Source organism: Amblyomma mixtum, chromosome 3 (genome assembly GCF_055824585.1).
Source record: "Amblyomma mixtum isolate Tamu chromosome 3, ASM5582458v1, whole genome shotgun sequence".
In the NCBI taxonomy this organism is placed as follows: Eukaryota; Metazoa; Arthropoda; class Arachnida; order Ixodida; family Ixodidae; genus Amblyomma; species Amblyomma mixtum.
In genome coordinates, this window is record NC_143014.1 from 166,617,869 (window position 1) to 166,640,461 (window position 22,593).

The window sequence follows — 22,593 nt, forward strand, 5'->3', positions numbered from 1 at the left end:
CCTGTCTTAACCCACCTCAGAACTTTTTCTCCTGCCCTGGAGATGACGTGGTCGGGAAAACCGCTGCTTTTCAATCGTACCACTTGCTCTGACACACTTTCCGCAACACGGTGGTGGCACGACCTAGATGTTGCTGCTTTAAGGCACGAAACCGCGATACCGTCCTTGATTAGTTTTGAGTGCCCTGACTCATAACCGAGGAGTGGCTTGACGGTGCGATGACCTAATTAAATTGAGAGGCCCGCCGCGTATTCCATACTGTGAAACTTACCTCACAAAATATTATGGTTGAGGGAGTCAAAGCCTTCACTCAAGCCAATGAACAGACCAAGAGTAAAACGACCAGAATCTATATTTTGAACTATCTGTTCTTTCGGTAGAAGTAATGTCATTTCTGTCGATCGTCCCATCATATTTTCATATTGGGAGTCAGTTATTATGCTGTTTTTCTCGAAGAAGTTATTCAATCTATGAAATATAACCTTTTCAAGCCCCTTTTGAAAAATCGAGAGAATGGATATTGGCCTATAATTATTCACGACATTTATAACGCCTCCTTTGTGCCCCACCGTAATTATAGCCTTTTCATGTCATCAGAGAAAATGCTGAGTTCGAGAGCAAAATAAAAAAATGGGGGCTAAAATAGGAGCGATATATTCTATTACAAATTTTACTGGCCTCATATCAATGTTATTGGGATCCAGCGCTTTACAGTTTACCATGCTAATAAATGCGTGGTAGACCTCCTCAGTGTCCGTGCGCTCAAGAAACAAACTGTGAGAGGGACTGACTCTTCCTGTGCTTATTCTTGGTGGGCTTAAATTAGCTGCCGGGGCAATATTAGCAAAATGGCGGTTGAAATGATGTGCAAGTTGTACATCACACAACTCTACGCCATTATGAAGCATCGTTTTGGGGGCAGCAATCTTCCTTCTTCTACCAAGAATATCATTGACAATATTCCCCACTGGAGGTGGGTTCCTAATTATAGTTTCAGTGAAAAGGTTTTGTAGTACAAATGTTTTGCCTGTTTAAGCACCGCATTTAGCGGGTTTTGTACGTTCTTAAATTCCCTTAGCTTGTCTTGACAACGCCAACGCAAAGAGGCGTGATAAAGGCTGTTCTTTTCTTGATACGTTTGATGTGTGCTGAGGTCACCCAGAGTTTCTTACTTTTTCTTGATCACTTTGCAGTTTTAAGCGGGAAGTGTTTTGTTATAGATTAAAAGGAAAGTTTCAAGAAAGGCTTAGTACGCTTTGTTAGCATCTGTCTGATCGAATACAAATTTCCAGTTATACGCAGTAACGTCGTGCTTAAATGATTCCAAAGCACTTTCGGAAATAGGCTGATAGGTGAACTCACGGGCGAAATGTTTTTTTTTTGTTGGGACCAGGAAAGGTCATGAAAACTCGGCAATGATCGCTTATGTCGGCTGCGATTGTGCCTGCACTCCGGATATCTGTATCGAGATCAGTGATAAGAAGGTCAAGTGTTCATGAACAGGAAGGTGTAACACGTGTTGAAGTCGTAATGACATTTTTGTAACCTGCTGAGAGTAGTCGAAAATCGAAGTCGTAATTGTTTTTTCTGTTCATGATATCAATGTTAAAATCACGGGCACAAGTTAAAGAATAACTATTTTGGGAAAAGTAATCCATTACGCTGTCAAAAAATGTGAAACAATCTTTCACATTACCACATGGAGGTCGCTACACAGTGCTGATGATTTCGTTACAGGTTTTTATCGTCAGCACTTCAAAACTTGCAGATATTGCGGAAAATTCGAACATTTGTTCACAATGCAATTCTGTGTTAACGTAAAGTACTAAGCCGCCACCACGTCTGCCAAGGCGATTTTGAAAAAAATTCTCGTAACTTTCTATTGGAAGGATGTCAGATGCATGATTACATCATGTTTCAGATATCATAGGATTCTAAATTAGAATGTAAATACTCGATACAATTCATCAATCTCGTCACGCTTATTGCGCATGGAACGTGCATTAAGGTGCAAAAGAGATATGTCAGACGGACTGGTTAATTTAAGATCAGCTGGATAAATAAATACTAGGTACTCCATTTTGGAAACTCTACAGCCACACTATACAGTATTTCTTTACAGAATCTTGCACAAATCAGACTCATGCTCAATGTTGATGACCAGCTCATCATCCGACTTTAATGCAAAAATCTTGCCGTTCAGCGTCCAAACCGATTTCCACCTATGTTTACGCTTCCTACCGACAGCTGCACGGAGAAGTTTTTTCAGGACAACGCAAAGGTATCGTTGACACAGATGGGGTCAGGCTTGCCCAGATTTATGCCAGTGTTAAGAAGTCTTGCCTTCCATCCCTCCATCAGGACAGCATCTCGGTGTGCTCTGGACTTAAACTGCACAAATATGCGTTTTTCAGCATCATTTCTTGCCGGCACTCTGTGGCACATCTCAATGCCATCCTCTGAGATGTGTTCTTTCAAGGCACTGCCGATCTGTTTGACAATGTCAACACCATTTTCCATTTCTTGCACAAATACTCCTTGAATTTCAATGTTATTTCTATGTTTTTATTCCTGGAATGTTGTTCTGCCTGTGTCATACGCCCTTTAGGCTTAGGCACTTCTCCTGCAGTGCCCTGTTTTCTTTTTGAAGTGTTTGATTCTTGGTAACTGCAGCATTTAGCTTTTCTTTCAGGTCTTCGATATCCTGGTGCGCATATTTTAAGCATTGAGTTATGTTTCGCTGTTCTAACTTGAACCCGCGAATTCCATTTCATGGGTCTCTTTCAACAGTTTCTTTAAAGGTTTTCAGCGCCTGTTTTGGTTCCTCCTTTAGTTCCTCCTTCATTTGATGCAGATCCTTTATCATGACTACCTAAGTACACTGGTGCTGTATTATTAACACACAACAGAAACAGCGACGCAGGAGAAGTGACGGCACCTGTGATAACACTTGGCAGCAGCGACAACAATGAGAAGAAAAGCTTCGAAAAATTTACACGTACTTGTGGCAAAGAGCGCAGCAAAGTGCTTAGTGCGCTGAAAGTTGTTTTCTCCGCTGCTGCCAATTGAGGGTAGACGAGAAACGGGTGCTTCTTTTCTAGCCGGCAATAGGCCACGTGGTGCAGATCAAAGGGCACAGTTGATACGCTGTGATGACACGGTATCGCTCTTCGTTGTAATCCGGGCAGTGAGTCAGTTGTTCAGGTGTGGTCACGCAGATGGCAGGAAGCACAGCCAGGTTCGTAGCTCTGACGGAAGTGAACCTGTGGCAAAGAGCGCAGCAAAGTGCTTAGTCCGATGAAAGTTGTTTTCGCCGCTGCTGCCAATTGAAGGTACACGAGAAACGGGTGCTCCTTTTCTAGCCGGCAATAGGCCACGTGGTGCAGACGAAAGGGGACAGTGGATACGCTGTGTGACATGGTATCGCTCTTCGTTGTAATCCGGGCAGTCAATCAGTTGCCCACGTGCGGTCACGCAGATGGCAGGAAGCACAGCCAGGTTCGTAGCTATGACGCAAGTGAACCTGCGCCAAAGAACGCAGCAAAGTGCTTAGCGCGATGAAAGCTGTTTTTCGCCACTGCTGCCAAGTGAAGGGCGTTGACCACTGTCTGTCAGCCCGGGCCGCCGTTCAAGCTTCAGAGAAGCGTGCCCGCTCCACTCTCGGGTCAACACCACTCGCCCAGCCACGGACCAGCGAGACAGTGTGCGCCGGCTTGCGGACGACTCCGTCGTCTTCCTCCAGCGCAGTGACCGGTGAACAAATTGTCTCTTATTGTTTTGTCTCTCTCTTGTATTAGTGGACTTCAGGTGCAAGGCTTTTTCTTGCATTGTAATCTTCCTCGAGTGTTACTTCTCATGAATTGCATTGTATTGCAAATCACTTTGTACGTGCCCGTACGAGTGATTGTGAAATCCTCTGTGTCGTCTCTCTGCTGTATAAACTTTGTTTGTGAACCTTTGGCTCCGACCCATTCTCTGGCTTGGGACAGGCGAAAGCTGGGCACCAAACGGCCACCTCCCTTACCACTTGGTAGGTGGCTTCTGGCTCAGCTCGCCAGGCTGAGTCGAGGGCATCTCCTTTGTGAACGAGGCCGCAACCACCCCTCACTCTAAGTGTCTCTGGGGACGTACAACACAAGTGCACGGAAAGATGAGAACCCGAAAAGGGCCTGCAGTATTTGTAAATAAAAACAAAAATACAAAAATAAGTGGAGCAGTATGATAAGATTTCATTTACGGTGATTTTATAGCATGTCGCTATCAGTAGAGCTGCAAGCCTGCAGATAGCGGAGCCTTTGGAGCAAGTAAACACATCCCCATCTTCCCTGACTTGAACTTAGATTGCGTCCAGACCTTGTGTAGGTTTTCTTATCTTTGTTTCACAACTAAGTTCACAAGTGGCTCTTAACACCACAAAGATCGACGTCACACATTAGTGCGAAGTTGTTCTTGCTGAGCCCGTTACGAAGTTCCTGGCGGTGGGAAAATGCAACTTGCGCCGATGCGACGTTCTGGTCCACTGCACATCATAAGCATTTGGCGGGGAAAGAAAGATCTTACTTTTCCTCAAGGGTGCACTGAAGGGATGTATTAGAACAGAGCACTGTTATTCGTTATTCCTAAAGCATATAGGTAAAACGACATCAATGCGAAACTCGTCGATGAACATGTACTTCGCCAGACCTGTAGCAGAAAAGCATGAACAATGCCAGGTGCTTACTACGCAGAAAGGCGTAACTGTGGTGTGTTCACAGATGGTGTTCGCGTTTGATTGCGGCCTCATCAGCAGTAAATTTGGTCCGTGCCGAGCTGGACCTAAAATAAAACGGATGCTTGAAGACCTGTCGCTCGTCAGCATAACGTATTCACAAATACGCACCAACAAGCCTATCTTCAAGTACTTCCTAGCATCTAGGGTCTGTACTTCCGTGTCGCACGAAAACACAAAACAGTGTGGTCAGAGAAAGCTAAAATATTTCTGTAATGTTAAACGACAAGGTTAAACCATCCCAGCACTGCTCACAGCGGCTTTGGGTATATTGCGCTATCAGTACTCTAAGTATATTTCGGGTTATCCGGTTATCAGTCATTTTTGTCTCTGAGCAAGTCTCATTGAACAAAGCGCAAAGCTCTCAGTCGTTCCATGGCATTTTCTTTACGTGCGAAAAATTTTACCCTCGCTGCAGGTAAAAATTTTCATTCGAAAAGGAAGGAATGTGTGTTAGACATGCCAAATTCAGGACGCAGGAGGGGATGGGGAAGGCAGGCGAATAACGCATGCGAAATGCCAAGCAGTTCCATGCGGTAAACGTCGACGCACCCCAATCGCTATGCTTAGAGCAGAAGGTGGCTTCCGCATTAAGAAACGAGAGCGACATTAACCGCAGTGCGGCTTTAGCTGCGCTTACCTGCAGGGTAGTAGGATAACCCGCCTATGAAGTAGCGGATTTATTGCCGTTCATGAACACGATTCACAATTGTGCAACTGCAAGACGAAAAAATACTGACAGATCCGCACTGAAAACTTTAAGTGCTCACACTTTTAAAAAACTACGGCCGTATCAAAGAGAAACAACCTACATTTTGCACATGAAATAGGAAGCATCGTCCGCAGCGCATCACATAATGGCGCCCCCAAGTTTCGCAACGTTGGACTTTAGATCCCTTACTAGTCAGAGAAACCTTCGGCGCAACAGGTGCAATTATTATGAAATGCCATTTTTTCGCCAGTAGACGGGGCGCAGATTATGCAGGTGAGCTTTTTTTTTCATGGCGTTTCATTACTTTCTCACTAATAGCCTTCAATGATTAATTTAAGTTGATAGTCACAGCGCCAAGTTCATTATAGAATAAAAAAGCTGAAGAAAATTGGATATACAGTCGGTACAAGCGCTTCGACTACACGACGCTCAGTCTTCGGTTTATCACTGGCGCGCAAAGGAACACTGATAACGACTGCAACCAAGTTTTATAATTAGTAAAAAATCAATTTTATAGCCCTTTCTGGGGACGTTAGTGTTTGTCCGGCAGCAAAATACATTTATTGTACGGGCGAGAACCTTCCTCACCACTTGGCACAGTACTTCCTTACCGGCCCGACGTGTCTGAGCGCACCACTATTTCGGAGGCTTCCAAGCATGCCGAGGAGTGCTGTCAGCTCGCTTGGTCGTTAACATCCGGCGAGCAGGGGCGTCAAAAATTCCGTTTCGACACAAGCCACCCTGCTGACAGTTTTCTACCCGGCTCTCTCGTCCGGCTTCACGTGCCGTCTACCTCACCTGGCCTTTCCTCCAAATTTCTCCCCAAGCGGATTTTACCGCATCAGAGCGCACTTCCCCGGTCAACTACATTGTCGACCCGGTGACACCCTCCACAGATCAACGCTGACGCAGCCGCGAGACTGTTCATGTGTCACGCCTGAAGCCGTACTATGACCCGTGTGTGTTGTCGTCTCCCTGACTCGCCAGGATGGCTTCGCCTTCAGCCTGGGGGTAATTGTAAAGAGGATGATGAGCAGCGCCGGCCGCCGCTCCGCTAGCGCGCGGCGCGAGATCGCTGGCTGGATGACCGAAGCTCGGACCGGCATTTTGGCTAGCTCTCGCTAAGTTACTTTCCCCGGAAATCCTGCTACAATTGCTAAGAAAATTGAATTAAAAAGTTTTCACGCCACTCGAAAAAAACTCCGTGACAAACGCTTTAAAGTGAATGGCGGAGTAGCCTAGTCTCAAGGATCAGCGTTAAAAACTGCCACGACGCCCCGCAGTTTACTTGCCAAACATGCTGGTGATGACGACCCCTGTATTTCATTTCCTCGCTTTTTCTTTCTTATCAAAACTATATTTTCAGCGAAAGTAGCGTCTTTGTCATCAGAATGCAGTAATCTATCAGCACAAGCTAACTTCAGTCCGACCTCTCAGAGTACCATTAATAACCAGGCTACGGCTGTCAATACGAACACCCCAGCCCAAATATCGGCTTTCATTTATACATTGGCTCCACGAGAAAAACGAGTAGAATCTTACTGCATGGCACGCCCTTCAGAATAAAAATTGTGGCCGCCTAATGGTATGCCCTGGGTCTTTCGATGTACCCGGGAGTATAAGGGACGCCGTTATAGAGGGCTCCAGTAATCTAGACCGCCTGTGGTTCTTTAACATACACTGGCTTCGCACAGTGCACAGTACTCTAGCATTTCGCCGCCATTGAAATACAAGCGCCGAGGCCGGGATCGAACCCACGTGCTTCGGGTCAGCAGCCGAGCACGATAACCACTGCGCCACCACGACGGTTGAAGAAAGATTTTTTTTTAAATGACAGGTAAGGTTTAGACGCGTTAGCAAGCAGATGACCACACTAACGACTGCTATAGCTATTCTTCAATCCACTGCAAACACCTTTTCTTGGCCATTGCAAACGCCTTCTTATTCACTCTTAGCTTCTGCGGAACGGCTACCACCACCGCCTTGTCGCACCACATCATTCTGCTTCTTGCGTTGCTTTTATTCGTAACAGTGTCGGGTTTAAGACACTGTTAAAGACACGCCAAGGCATTGGCTATTTTGCCCCTTCCATGTCTGGCGCAGAGCCGGAACTACTAGGCGACGCGCTGTTATTTTACGCGCGAGGGCGCGGTAGCTTGCAATGGCGTCAACGGAGGCGCAGTTTGTATACGTCATCCACCTTCTGTTTACTCACGCCACCTAGGATGGTATCATGGAAAGTTCCGCCGCCACTGCTGCTGCCTTGCCGCGCAGACTATGTTCTCCTCTATCCATCAAGTAACACGGAACCCGTCTTCAACCTTACGAACCTCAAACTTCAACCTTCAAACATCAGCCTGTCAAACTTGACAGATCAACCTTACCTGTCAAAACGTGGCATCGAGAAAAAGAGACATTTGTGACATGGTCTGTAAACTGTCGCTTGCGTCCGGAGCCAGAAACTATTCATCATTGCTTTGAGGTTTGTAGTGATGGCGTTTTTTATTTGTTTTTTTTTGGGGGGGGGGGACATTTTTAAACGGTCGCTCAAAAAGGACATTGAGATTATGCCCTATACGATAAGATTTTTCCCTACAATGAAAGGTTATAAGGTTCCATGTGGTCTTTTATAGTGCTAATGGGACTGTTTAGCCTGCGCAAGAGCCGCATGACAGATCCCCACGCAGAGCCGCCCCGTTCATCGAAGTCTGTTCAGAGGGCAGTGTGCTATGGTGCGCAGGGTCAACCTCCTGTATGGCTGCCTTTACTCGATGCATGTGTGTGTCTCCCGGAATATTGATGTGCGGGCAAAGCAAGAGCACGATGTTGGTGTGACTGTGTATGAAGGGTTGCGGCATACGACCTGGTTAGGTCGGGCTTGAATCCTCTCAGGGTGGGTGTACTTCCACGTAATAAAAGAAAAGAAATAAAACTCGTCCTGGCCACCAGGTTCCATACTCGCTTCCCATGAGAAATTGCTTTGTTTGAATCTGAGCCATGGAACTTTTTTTTCTGGATTTTTTTTCCTGTTTGTTTGATACAGAAGGTCCGGACACATATCTCTGAGATCTCTCACTGCACCCAGCAATGATAAAAAAAATGTCCTACTTACGTTTGCAGTCGAACGGGTCGATATCCCAGTACAGTGACCCGTTTTCTCTCTGGAGGCAGGTTGCATTCCACGTACCGCCCTCCATCGGGGTGTATCCCGGCCCACAACGGTACCTGTGCAACGCAAGAGAGCACTGACAACCATGACAGGGTGGGAACCATACAGCTGACTCGACACACTGCAATGGTTCGTTCTCAGCAAACTCAACTCTTCAGGTGCGTTTGCTCGACGTGCATTTTCGAGCTACTCGAGCTACGCAGTCCAGCTCACAGTGCGAACATGGTTCGCACATAAATAATTTCACTCAATGCGGCACAATTTCATAATAAAGTGCTGTCGTGGATCTGCAACGGATAAAATGTTTACTATACCAGGTGTCTCAGGAAATACTTTCAAAAATTTTCAAAAATCGGCTTTTTGGGGTAAAAGTATGGCTTTTGGGGCATAATATTACCAGTGTTCGCAGACACCGGAAAGCCGGTTAATTGCCTTAAGTAGTAAGCTGATTAAATGATTTCTGATGACTTACTTTTAAAGTATCACGCATAGGTGACTGGTTGCAGTCAGAAATTTACAGCCGGTCGTTAGAAATAGCCATGTCAGTTTTTAAAACCCCGAAAACGCAATTACCTTCGCCGCTATGGCTCAAAAAAACTTGCGCTTTCGAAAGCATGCAGGCAAACCAACCCCTCCAATGCACGTAACTACTCGAAAAAGCCCAATTTTGTCGAGCCACAGCGCCAACGGTAATTGAGTTTTCGAGATTCTAAAAAGTGCTATGGCTAATACTAACGCTCGGCTACAAATCTATAATAGCAACACCGCCTAACAAAACTAGTTAAAAAGTTAATTATTAAAAAAATTATTTAAGCAACTCATTACTTAAGACGACTCACCGGTTTTCTGGTGTCCGCTAACAATGGTAATACTATGCCGCAAAAGCCAAATTTTTACCCTAAAAAGCCTATTTTTTGAAAATTTTTTGAAGTGCTCGCTGAAAGCCCCAGTATACGCTGAAAGCCCTAACTAATTGGTCACACGGCTAGCATGAGGGGTGAGGATTGCGCAGCCCATTTCCAAAATTCGAAATCTCAGGACACCAAACCTTTTCGCTAATTTTGCGCATTTCGAATAAAAGAGGATATTTTTAGTGCCCTCTATGTTGGTGGAACCAAGGCGCGAGTCAGAATAGATCGGATGGTATAATTAAGCACTTTCGAATTTCAGTCCACTGAACATTCCCGCAGACGCAAGATGACGTTTCCTTGGCGCTTGCACAATCCGCTATCTTACGGCAAAAACGCCTGTACTTGCTCAAGACGCCGTGCTTAAGTGGGAGTAAAAAAAAAACTAAAGCAAACGCTATAAATATACAATGAAAGAGTGGTCCACATCACAACTGACAATTGAGCAAGTTGAAAAGCATCGATGGTAGCGGAATGTTGATGAATTTGAATTTTCATGCGCAAGGGCAGCAGTGGCCAAACGACGCCATTGCACAAGCTTGTGTTGTTTTTCTTTATACAAGGTGGGGCCCAAGAACCGTTTGCCCGGTAGGCAAACAGCAAACAGCGGTAGGCATCAGCTTAGACGTTTAACTTCAGATTCTTGCAGTTGAAAAACATCTTCAGTGAGACACAATGCTTGAAAAAATTTGCAGTTGTGTTATGGTCATTATTTGAATATTATAATAACATTACAATTTGCAGTGTTGTTTCACAGTTATGATTTTAAAATTTAAAAAATGGTTCACAGCATCAGCATGTTCAGTTGTAATGCTAAACTAATGTTTACCTCTCACCATGAAAAGTTATTTGTTAATTTTTAAAATTAGCCTAACGTTCTAATGCAACACGTAACGTTACTGCAACTTCCACTGAAATTTTATGATATTCTGGAATTATGGAATGGCTCAACGATACAAGCTCGCAGCTCGGTGCGCTTTCGTCAACCGACTGCGGCCTATCAACAAGTTGTTTTGCCTGTTTCGCCTTTTCTGGATGCTCCGCCACTTCCGGACGCAGTTCTCGATTCCGTCTGGCAACGCGGGACTGTGAGTGCTGATCAGGCGGTACAAAAGTGCGCGCATTTCGACGCCCCTCTGGGCTATGGCACCGCCACTGCGATCCTGTGCTCACCACTCATGTTTCTACATGTTGGTTACTATGACCCTTATTCTTACCATGACGATGATGTCTGTCTTTTAGTGGAGTCGTGGCCACCTTATGTTTTGAAAGGTTGCCGCGCTTGTGTATCATATTTATGGTGTCTGCTAGTTTTGGGAGCAGATGTCGAGACAAACCCGGGACCCATGACTAAGGCTCAAGTGGAAAAGCTTGACCTTGTGGCCGGTTCTATCTTACCCCTTGAAGCTATCAATGCAGTCCTTCAAGAATCTGTCAGCAAAGTAGTTCAGATTCACGGAGGCCTAAAACTTGATTTAGAGAAACTGTGAAAGCGAGTTCACGATTTTGAGCAGAAATTTGCAACCGCACCATCTGCTGAGTCCGTGGTGAACAGTGGCAAGGGTCTTGCAGTTGTACAAGAAAAAATTGATGACGTTGAAAATCGCTCTAGGCGGTCCAGTCTTCTATTTCACAGTATAGCTGATCCAGAGAAGCCGGAAACTTGGTAAGTGTCTGAACGTCATGTAAATGACTTTTGTAAAGAAAAACTTCTGCTTACTGTAGAAAATGTTTCCAGAGCGCATCGTGTGTACCGCTCTTTTTCCGACAAAAAGCGGCATATCATAGCTAAATTCTTTAATGAAAGAGATGTTGACTTAGTCATGAGCCGCAGCTATAATATCAAAAACATCAACTTAAGTATCTCGCACGATTACTCCGAAGCCTTTCGCGAAAAGCTACTGATGCTTCTTCAGTTCTTAAAACCTAGTAAGAAAGATGGGGATAAAGTTCGACTTGTTTTCAACAAGCTCTTTATTAATGATGGTCTCTATGTGTGGAACGCCAATTAATGTCGAGCCCTTCTGCTATGAGGGCGTGAGGATGACGAATGACGTCCACCCTCCGTTTCCGAAAACCCAGGTTCATCTACCACCCTCACCTGCCAAATTGCATTGTGATAACGATAACGAATGTCTGTTTTTATGCACCAACATTAGAAGTGTTGTAGCCAATGGTATAGCACTATCACCTTTCATCGATTCATGTGAAGCTTCTTTACTGATACTGAGACGTAGCCGAACGACATTATTCATTATGTCAGGATCTCTACCAGTATATGCAATTTCAAGTTCTTTCGTTATGATAGACAGTTCCGAAGGGGGGGGGGGGGGGGGGAGGGCCGGTGTTTTCATCGCGATAAAGGAATGATTCATTGCCACACCTGTCGTTATCGATTCCTTCGTGGCATGTGCTTGAATTCGTTCGTGTTATCATCGGCGTTTTCTACCGTCCGCCAGACATGTTTGGTGCGTTTTCAGATGAATATCATCGGGTGCTGAAGGAAATGTATGCGCGGTTCCCCGATTCGGCTGTTAATATATTTGGAGATTTTACTTTTCCAAGCGTTAATTCCTCAACACTTTCCGTAGCGGCCACAGATGCAGCAGCACATTCTTTTCTCACAACTTGCCTTGATTTTTCGTTAACACAACACATTAATCAACTGACACGATCAACTAAAGCCTCTGCCAACGTATTTGACTTAGTTCTCAAAAACAAACCTGATATATTTTCCGGCATAACTCATGAGGAAGGCATCTCTGACCATGATGTTATCACCGGGTGCATTAAATTTTGCGCTAGTGAAAAGTTAATTACTAAAGAGAAATTAAGATGGTACGGCAAAGCGAATTTTGTTGCAATTAACACAGAATTATTAAAGTTTTCTGATAACTTTTTGCATGACTTCTTCTCTCGCTCTATAGAACAGAACTGGATACTTTCTATAACTGCCCTCAGTGATCTCATCGAGCAGTTCATTCCCATGGTAACCATTACTGGTGATAGTTCTCGTTAGTTTACCAACCGTCTTCGGCGGCTGAACAACAAGAAGAAAAACTATACAGACAGGCAAAACTGAATGGTTTTGTGAGTTCACATGATAAATACAGAGCGTGTGAAAAGGATTATAAGGCACTATTAAAATCTACTCGGCACAACTTTTTTTCTCGCGGCTTGGGTTCCATGTTGAAAAATAATATTCGGCGTTTTCGGCGTGTGGTAAACCCAGTAATTTTTCCTGACATCATTCTTACAGATTTTATTGGTGTTCTTATCCCTAATTCAAGGTGCGCTGAACTTCTTAATCCTGCGTTTGTACCTGTGTTTACTGATAAAGACATTCCTTCCTCGCCTAAGTTAAGCGCATTAGTGGGACTAACCATGGACGAGATAGTAATCAGTGAGCCTGATGTTTTAACTCTACACCTTCTAGCGCAGACTATCTGGGTTTCAATAATAAAATTTTAAGGAATACATCACATAGTATTTGTTGCATGTTAACCGTCTTATTTTCCTAGTCGCTATCAACTGGCACCATTCCTACGACTGGCGCATAGCAAGATAATACCCATTTTCAAATCAGGTGATCGTGCTTCTCCCATTAGCTATTGTGCCATCTCCTTACCAAATAGAGTTTTTAAATTATTCGAGCATATCATACATACTCAGGTCATCAACTACCTTGAAGATCATAACATTATCTTCGATCCTCAGCACGGTTTTCGCAAGGGCTGCTCATGCGACACCCGACTCGGTGGTTTTATTAACGACATACAAGCACTCATCGACGCTGGTTGACGATATATTTTAGATTTTTCTAAAGCATTTGATCGCATTCCCCACCAAAGGTTGTTACTTAAACTTTCACAACTGAACCTTCACCTTAATATTATTGCATGGATAGCAGATTTCTTCTCATCTAGAATTCACTTCACATCAGTTAACAACTCTAACTCATGTCATGCTAATGTTACGTCTGGAGTCCCACAAGGCAGTGTACTGGGACCTTTACTTTTTATCATTTATATTAATGATTTACCCAGTTGCGTGACGTCTAGAATCAGACTATTTGCTGACGATTGTGTGCTTTATCGATGTATAACCTGTAACATTGATAGCCAATTACTGCAGTCTGATCCAGAAGCGATAAGCACATGGTGTTCTATTTGGTTGAATCCGTTAAATACTTCCAAAACTAAGCGCATGTTTTTCGCCAACATGGCACGTATTCCTACTATCTACTCTCTTGATAGCAATAGTGTAGGATTCACCGCAAGTTAGAAGTATCTTGGTATTGACCTTCAGTGCGACTTATCATGGAATCATTATATTAAACTCCCTCTGGCCTTCGCTAATCGTACTTTCGGACTTCTCAAATATAATTTAATAGAGGCCGCAACACATGTAAAAAAACTAGCGTATACCAGAGCAATCCGTCCGAAACACGAATACGCGTTTGCCATTTGGGATCATCGTCAAACTTACATCATCAGTAACGTCAAAGCCCTGCAAAACCGTGCTGTGCGATTCATCTTTCCTGATTATTCATATTACACCAGCGTCAACTTATTGAAGTCCAAAGTCAAGTTAGATAACACAGCACTGCGCCGCAAAATTATTCGCCTATCACTTTTCATAAGCGTTATCCTTCCCTTCACACGTGAATTCCTTTGCACGCCGTGATCATCCTTACAAAGTTGATCATCCTTATGTGAACTGCCACTCATCTCATTATGTTTAGTATTTTGTACCACGCACAATAACCTAATGGAACGCTTTACCATCAGACATTGCCACAGAATCTATCCTAAATAAGCTCCAGCACCTTATTCACTCAAGTTTCAACAACTAAAATGGTCTTATTTATTTTGTTTTCAGCGTACTTTCTTCCACCTTTTATTTTTATTTTTTATTTTTATTTATACTTCAGGAAACTTTTTCCGGCGGTGTCTTTTTCTTGATGTACTTTTATTTATTCCTAAAATTTTGCTGCAATGTGCATTGTTCTGACTCTTTTTGTGGATGCCTAGTTTTCATTAATATTTATGATTTCTGTTTTATTTTAGTACATTTTTATAACTTTTAACCAATGCCTTGTACTAGTTTCCCTTCCCCACCCCCCATGTAATACTCTCGAATGAGGGCCTTCGGCGGCACTTTGAATAACAAATAAAAAAAATAAAATGTATAGTTACGTCAGCGTGGTGCCTACGGGAACCTGTTCCTGGAACTCGCCTTCTTGCTGCACTTGGTCGTGGATTTGCAGGCTTGGTGGCTCCGGACACACTGCACGGCAAGAACAGCGGTTCACACGCGCACAGCAGCAGTTCTTGGGAAGTGATGATCTTTAAAAACGGTTCTCTTGTAACTGTTACGTCAAAAAGTTGCTTTACACCGCGCAAAAAGGGCGCACACCGAGCAAAAAAAAAGAAGTAGATGGTCTGGAACTGGCATGAATTGGCTCTTGAATTCGCTTGAATTCGCTTACCTTGTTCGTTCTTGCCTGCACCGTGCAGTTGGAGTCTGCCATAGGGCCGGAATAAAACGCGGACACTAGAAGGAGTCGCCCTCTGTGCAGCCAGGGGCGTCTAGCAGCGGCCGCGTTAAACTGCTGACGTGTGCGCTGCGTTCGTAGTTTCGTCGCTCGACATATCGGCTTCGCGATCCCTGCCTAGCGCCGGCGCGGAGCTAGCCGCCTGATTTTCATACACACGCTCCCCGCGACCGCGGGTGCAGCGAGTGAGATGACGCTGCCGTTTTGTCTTCTTTAGCCAACCGCCTCCTCTCTCTATCCAATGATGATGCCCGGACGGCTGAATAACTCGGTCATGAGGTTGCTAGCGATAGCCGCTTCGGCGTGATACAAGCCACTCTGATCATCTGATCATAGAGTTTCTGAATAATACCTATGGCGCACGTTGGCGGTCCATTCCATGCGAGTTTCTTAAAGAAAACTTCATCGACCGCGGGAATGCCGGGAAGACAAAGTTTCGTGTTTGGCTTGGATGGTGTTAGGCCGTAAGTGTGGACTGCACCTCGAAATTGCTAGCTGCGCTGCGATGCTCCCCTCTGTGCGCCGATTAAGTTGTTTGAATACTGCGTTTTAGAGCGAAAGCATTCACACGCTCACCAACACCGGCCAAGAACCTTGCCGCCGTACGTAAATTCACCGCTCACCGTACTCATGATCTTGTGCTGTTGCCTAGAAACCCGAGTTACCACTCGAGCTTACCCGAGTTAAGCTCGGATAGTAACTCGGGTAAGCCCGGTTAAGTTCGGAGGAGCGTCGTGCCAGCTGCTCGAGAGGTTGCTCGAGAAGAGCAACATAAATCGCACAATCCTTACCAGTGGCTGTGACAGTAACAGCCACCTGCCAGTGCAGAGGCGCATAGCTTAACCGCTGGGCCACTGCGCTGGTAGTGGCATGAGGACTCGCCGTCATCTGTGAATGTTAAGTAGAGAATTACCAATTCTGCATATATGGGCTCTAACCCACTGCTATCCCGTCATAGCCTTAAGGCGGAGTTTCAGTGTCCCCCCAAACTGAAGAATGAACACCTGCTTTAACGCCCACTAGCTTTAACAACGTGCAACCGATACAAATTTTTTTCAGTTGTTCAATTGGTTTTAAAAAAAATGACAGTTTTTTCTCAGTTTTTCTTCTCGTTGCTCGTTACGGATTTATCCGCTCTCTCCATACCCTCCTCCTCCCACTGTAACAATCCTCCGGTTCGAGATTTCTCCATTCTCGCCATACCCTCCTTCAACGGTAACCATCCTCCAGTTGGGAAATCGATCACTCTCGCCGTACTCTCCTCCTTCCACAGTAACCACCCTCTGGAAGGGATTTCCTTCGGTCTCGCCATATCCTCCTCCTTCCGCTGTAACAATCCTCTGATATGGGATTTCACCGTTCTCGCCATATCCTTCTTCAACGGTAACCATCCTCCGGTTGGGGATTCCATCGCTCTCGCGGTACTCTCCTCCTCCCACAGTAACAACCCCCCCGGTTGGGGAATCCTTCGCTCTCGCCCTACCCTCCTTCTTCCACTGTAACCATTCTCCGGTTCGAGATTCCTTCGTTCTCGCCATACCCAACTTCAATGGTAACCATTCTCCGTTTGGGTATTCTATCGCTCTCGCATTACTCTCCTCCTTCCACAGTAACCAGCCTCCGGTTAGCAATTCCTTCCCTCGCACGATATCCTCCTCCTTCCACTGTAACCATCCTCTGATACCGGATTTCGCTGTTCTCGCCATATCCTCCTTCAACGGTAACCATCCTCCAGTTGTTGATTCCATCGCTCTCGCAGTACTCTCCTCCTTCCAAACCACCCTCCGGTTGGGGGTTCCTTCGCTCTCGCCCTACCCTCCTCCTTCCACTGTAACTATCATCCGGTTCGAGATTCCTTCATTCTCGCCATACCCTCCTCCTTCCACTGTAACAATCCTCCGGTTAGAGATTCCTCCCTTCTCGCCATACCCTGTTTCAATGGTAACCGTCCTCCGGTTGGGGATTTCATCGCTCTCGCCATATCCTCCTGCTTCCACTGTAACAATCCCCCGGTGCGGGATTTCGCCGTTCTCGCCACACCCTCCTTCAGCGGTAACCATCATCCGCTCGGGGATTCCTAGGCTCTCGCCATAGCCTCCTGCTTCCACTGTAACAATCCTCCGGTTTGAGATTCCTCCGTTCTCGCCATACCCTCCCCCTTCCACTGTAACAATCCTCCGGATCGAGATTCCTCCGTTCTCGCCATACCCTCCTTCAACGGTAACCATCCTCCGGTTGGGGATTCCATCGCTTTCGCCATATGCTCCTCCTCCTACTGTAACAATCCCCTGGTTCGGGATTCCTCCTTCTCGCCATACCCTCCTTCAACGGTAACCATCCTCCGGTTGGGAATTCCATCGCTCTTGCAGTGCCCCCTCCTTCCGCGGCAGCCATCCTCTCACCTTTCCGTCCTTGCTCCGCTCTCGTCCTACCCTCCTCCTTCCAGTGTAACAATCCTCCAGTAGGAGATTCCTCTATTCTCTCGATACCCTCCTTCAACGGTAACCATCCTCCGGTTGGGGATTCCATCGCTCTCGCGGTACTCTCCTCCTTCCATAGTAACCACCCTCCGGTTGGGGATTTCTTCGCTCTCGTCATGTCCTCCTACTTCCACTGTAACAATCCTCCGGTTCGAGATTCCTCCGTTCTCGCCATACCCTCATTCAATGGTAACCATCCTCCGATTGGGGATTCCATCGCTCTCACCATATGCTCCTCCTTCTACTGTAACAATGCCTTGGTTCGGGATTCCTCCATTCTCGCCATACCCTCCTTCAACGGTAACCATCCTCCGGTTGGGAATTCCATCGCTCTCGCAGTGCCCCCTCCTTCCGCGGCAGGCATCCTCTCATCTTTCCGTCCTTGCTCCGCTCTCGTCCTACCCTCCTCCTTCCACTGTAACAATCCTCCTGTTCGAGATTCCTCCGTTCTCGCCATACCCTCCTTCAACGGTAACCATCCTCCGGTTGGAGATTCTATCATTCTCGCGGTACTCTCCTCCTTCCATAGTAACCACCCTCCGGTTGGGGATTTCTTCGCTCTCGCCATGCCCTCCTACTTCCACTGTAACAATCCTCCTGTTCAGGATTCCTCCGTTCTCGCCATACTCTCCTTCAACGGTGACCACCCTCCGGTTGGGTATTCCACCGCTCTCGGAGTACTTACCTCCTTCCACAGTAACCACCCTCCGGTTCGGGATTCCTCCGTTCTCGCCATACTTTCCTTCAACGGTAACCATCCTCCGGTTGGGGATTCCTTCGCTCTCTACATATCTTGGTCTTTCCACTGTTACAATCCACCGGTTCGGGATTACGCCGTTCTCGCCATACGCTCCTTCAACGATAACCATCCTCCGGTCGGGGATTCCACCGCTCTCGCCATATCCTCTTCCTTCAATTGTAAAAACCCTCCGGTTCTAGATTCCTCCGTTTTTGCCATGCCCTCCTTCAACGGTAACCATCCTCCGATTGGGGATTCCACCGCTCTCGCCATATCGTCCTCCTTCCACAGTAACACTCCTCCTGTTTTCAGCGTAGGCTCCCTGCGGCTAGTTCCCGTGGAAACCACTCACCGGTTGCGTCTTTTTACACTCTCGCCGTACCCTCCTACTTTCACCATAATCACTCTCCGGATATTTTCGGTGGTAATTCCCACCCACCAGTTACGCATTTCTCCACTCACGTGATATCCTCCTCCTTCCAAGGTAACCATACTCCAAGTGGTATCCACGGCAACGCGCCCACCGGTTACACCGACGAGAAGATACTACATACTGCTAATACTACGGCAACGACGAAGCCAAGGCCAGTAACGGGCGCTTAAGAGCTGTCGCTGTAAAACACACATGCCGACGAACTATTGCGGTCGGAGCCGGAGGCCATTTTAATACATTGCTTCTATGCGCAAGGCGCTGGGCTGCAGAACGGCGCGCTTGCGCTTGAAGTGTAACTGAAAATCAATTTACACTAGTCGTGTAGTCGGTGCTTGGTGGCGATAGAGAACCAAGTGCCAGTGACATCAACTGGAACTGAAGCGGCAAAATTGTCGATGACGGCAACAGAAATAAGTAAACAATAATTAGTGACACATCTGTGGTCTTTTCACCATTTAGGACACCACTGCTGTTACTGGCTCCTAAAATGTTTTGGTTCTGTGCATTTGATTTGAATGTACAGCTCTTTTTTATATATAAAAAAAAGAAATATTTATGTTCGCATCCCCTCACAGCAGCGGGCAGCGCCTCTTATACTTCCCGCTGGCTGCCGGCTACTGCCGTCCATAGCCGGCGTATCTCGTCATCTGCATGCGGCTGCTCGCCTTTCATCAGCATTAATTTCAAGTACTTCGTTACTCTTTGTCCTAGTGCTATGATCTCGTTGGCTATGTGTGCGCACTTGTTTTTTACTGTACAAGCTACAGATCCAGGCGCATGGTTTTGATGCGGTTGCCTTCGTAAAGACGGTGCAAATCGAGACTTATAGCGCACAGCTTGCGAACAACTGGTGCTCCGTGGGAAACTGGAAAATGAGAACTGCTCTGCTAGCACCACATTTCAACGTTAGAGTGTTATAGTCGCTTTGGTATTGTGGTGTGCCGTTGCCACTTAGTGATTATACCAGCTTGAATTTGTAACATCTGTGTGGGAGGAGCCACATGTGACTGACAGATAATCCCTGGGTAGTTACTACGAAAGCGAATCTGCCGTAGTGAATTCTGTTAATTCCATAGCACCTGCTTTCGGACAGAACGATAGTGCTTTATGTTGACAGTACTGAGTGAAATATGTCATGAGTGTTATATTCTCGTAGTGAAGAAACGGTACGATCAACGTGCACTTGGCAGTGATTTGAAGAGTACATTTGCTTTATATCCCTCTAAATATTGGGGAACGCTTTGATAATGCAGAAATCTATCGCCCTATCCTTTGGTAACACTAAGTGAACGCAGTCTTGAACGTTTATGTTACACACATATTACTGCGCACTGAAAATTGCAACTGAAAAGGATTTTCTGCAAATTGATGGTTTGTGGTTCATGCGGGTTTAACACCCCAAAGCGACACAAGCTATGAGGGACTGTACAAATTAAGTTTTGTAGATGTGATGTTTATAGAATACTACTTTTTTATATTGCTTTACTACCATAAATGTGCGAAGAGGGTGTCGTGTGTCACACGCCATGGCCTTCATAAAATCTCCGATGCTCAAGTGCTTTGGGCGTTAGGCTCAGAGCACTCTGTAATGAGGTCAGTTGTTCTATCGAAGTCTTCGCTGGCAGTCTCCTGGTAGTCTCATCGTGTGGGCGCTTCGTTGCGTGTTTCATCCGGTCTGCGTAGGTTTTGATTGTATCGACGGAAACGTCTGCCCTCATTAAGTTCTAAAAGGGAGCTGTTAAATCGCTGGGAAAGTGCCGCGTTTTTTGCAGAACTCTTATTTCATTTAGGCACAACAGGCAACTAGCTTATTCTCTGCACATGCAACTTGTCTAATGGGTTGTCTAACGGGTGAATCATTGCCTAAGTTTGTGTTGAGCTATTCAACGAATAAACAGACTTTTATAACAAATTTCCACTCTTGTCTCTTTATGGGAGCAAAAGTCCACCACTCCATCAACACAATTGTGTCACAACACATTGCTCGCAAATTTCAGTGCGGAAAAACAGCTCCCAAGAATGCTATAAATACACCTAAAAATGTCCCTCTCGGGTATTAAGACCAATGGCTGGCCCTGCTGGCACGTTCACACCTTTCAATTCAGTGTCACAGACGAGGCGAGGGCAAAGGAAGAGGACACAACCAGAACGGACTGTCGAAAAATGGCGTTTGAAGTCGACACTCGTCGTCTTGGCCCTTGTCTCGTGTGTCGCAAAGAACATCGAAGCGTTCGAAGATTTATTTTTACCTCCCAAGAACGCATGGTTAGGAGGTCACGAACTTTTTCGGTTTTTAGTTACGGCGTTATTGTTTAGTTCGCCTCACCCTTCGAAGACGGCGCTGGCTCGATCAGCAGGAAAAGCCGCATGTTTTAACGCATGGGCTTTTATGCAAGCAGCGCTACATCTCTACATCCACTTTGTGTAGCTCACATCTGATTTCTATCACTGAACGAGAAGATTGAGGCAAAAGCGGGAGCACCAGGGGTCGATGCGCTTCACAAAATGCTCTGAGAACCTGCGGTGCGTGTGTGCAGGCCACAGCCAAATTTTCGCTCATCGTTTTCACTTAGTTATGAGTTCGCTAGAAAAGCCGACTTTTTGCGCAGCCGTCGAAAAAGCAATTACCGCGGCGTAAGCAAGTGCACGCTGCAAACATAATGAGCATGAAACAAGGATGAACGACGTGCCACTTACTGGTTTCATGGCAAAGCGCTGATCTGGCGCATAACACGGCTGCCATGGCGAGAAGCAATGGGGGCTTCATGCTTTTGCGTGGCCTCGCACCGTGAAGATCGCCGCAAGAGTAGCTCGCGAATGCGATCCGTGTTCCTTGAGCGGTGTTTTCCCCGACGGTCCGCGACGCGGAGCAGCGAAACTTGACTCGCCTCGAAGTCGAGATAATGAATGCCCGACGGGATGTTACCGCCACTTCAGCTCTCATTTCATACCGTTGGTTCCGCTTTTGCATCGAGCAATCTGGGGCAACGACTCTACCCGATGGCAGCTGTTAAGAGGGGGAACTTCTTATCAGACCACGCTAATGGCCTTGAAACGCAGAAGACAGCTTGAAATCTTGCTAACGCCTTCTAGTCGGTTCAGACACGCAGAAGATTCATTCTCTCTCATTATTCCTAGAATTCAAGCATCACAGCACTAAAAGCTCACGTATATTCTCCCGCTCTTGCTTTACGCCGTGCAATAACAAGCCGTAACCTTTGCACACATTTTCAGTTCGTTGCTTTCGGATAGCCCCTACGTAAAAAAGCCTCCGCATCGCCAGTTCCAGCCACCGTAATAGTTTAACTCCCACAAGTGCATTCCCCGAATTTACAGCAGTCATTCTTGCTGCGCACATCATGCGACCAGAATAGCCTGCCAACCTAAGTTGGCACCTTCAATGACCCACTAGAATTCAAGCGGCTCACCTAAAACCTTTCAATCTAACTTTTATTGTTTTTTTTTTGCCTTGAAATTCCTACTGGTTCATGTAGCGTCTCAACAAGAGACCTTTTAACGAATAAATAAATGAAACCCGCTTTCCTCTATTCCTGTCTCCTGACGTTCCTCCAATAATTTTGCTTTACATTTCGGAGTTTGTTGCCCGCGACTTTATGTCAAACCTTTTCGTTAGCCGCAAAGTTTTATGCCCTATAAGTGAAGACAAGATATCACTATTATACAGTGTGCTGTCGAGGGATATTAACGGGATGCTAATCACGACCTGGGGATATCTACCTGCAAAATGGAGTCCATTCATCTAGGTATTACAGCTAATGGCTAGAATGTGCGGCAGCTGCCTGCCATTTCGCTGCATTCAGGCCTTT

General features: G+C 46.0%; 1 protein-coding gene across 3 annotated transcripts in view; it reads right to left on the minus strand.

The window, feature by feature from the left end:
• LOC149352619 (sushi, von Willebrand factor type A, EGF and pentraxin domain-containing protein 1-like) overlaps positions 1-21,603 on the minus strand; it is a 261,506-nt gene extending 239,903 nt beyond the window's left edge. For all 3 annotated transcript variants that reach the window (XM_089581812.1, XM_089581813.1, XM_089581811.1), the window contains exons 1-3: positions 21,464-21,603; positions 14,756-14,846; positions 8,593-8,705 (exon numbers count right to left, since the gene is read on the minus strand). In XM_089581812.1, coding sequence (XP_089437938.1) covers positions 8,593-8,705; positions 14,756-14,846; positions 21,464-21,533 — 274 coding nt within the window. In that variant the 5' untranslated portion in view covers positions 21,534-21,603. The remainder of the gene's footprint in view (positions 1-8,592; positions 8,706-14,755; positions 14,847-21,463) is intronic.
• Between the last annotated feature and the right edge of the window lie 990 nt (positions 21,604-22,593).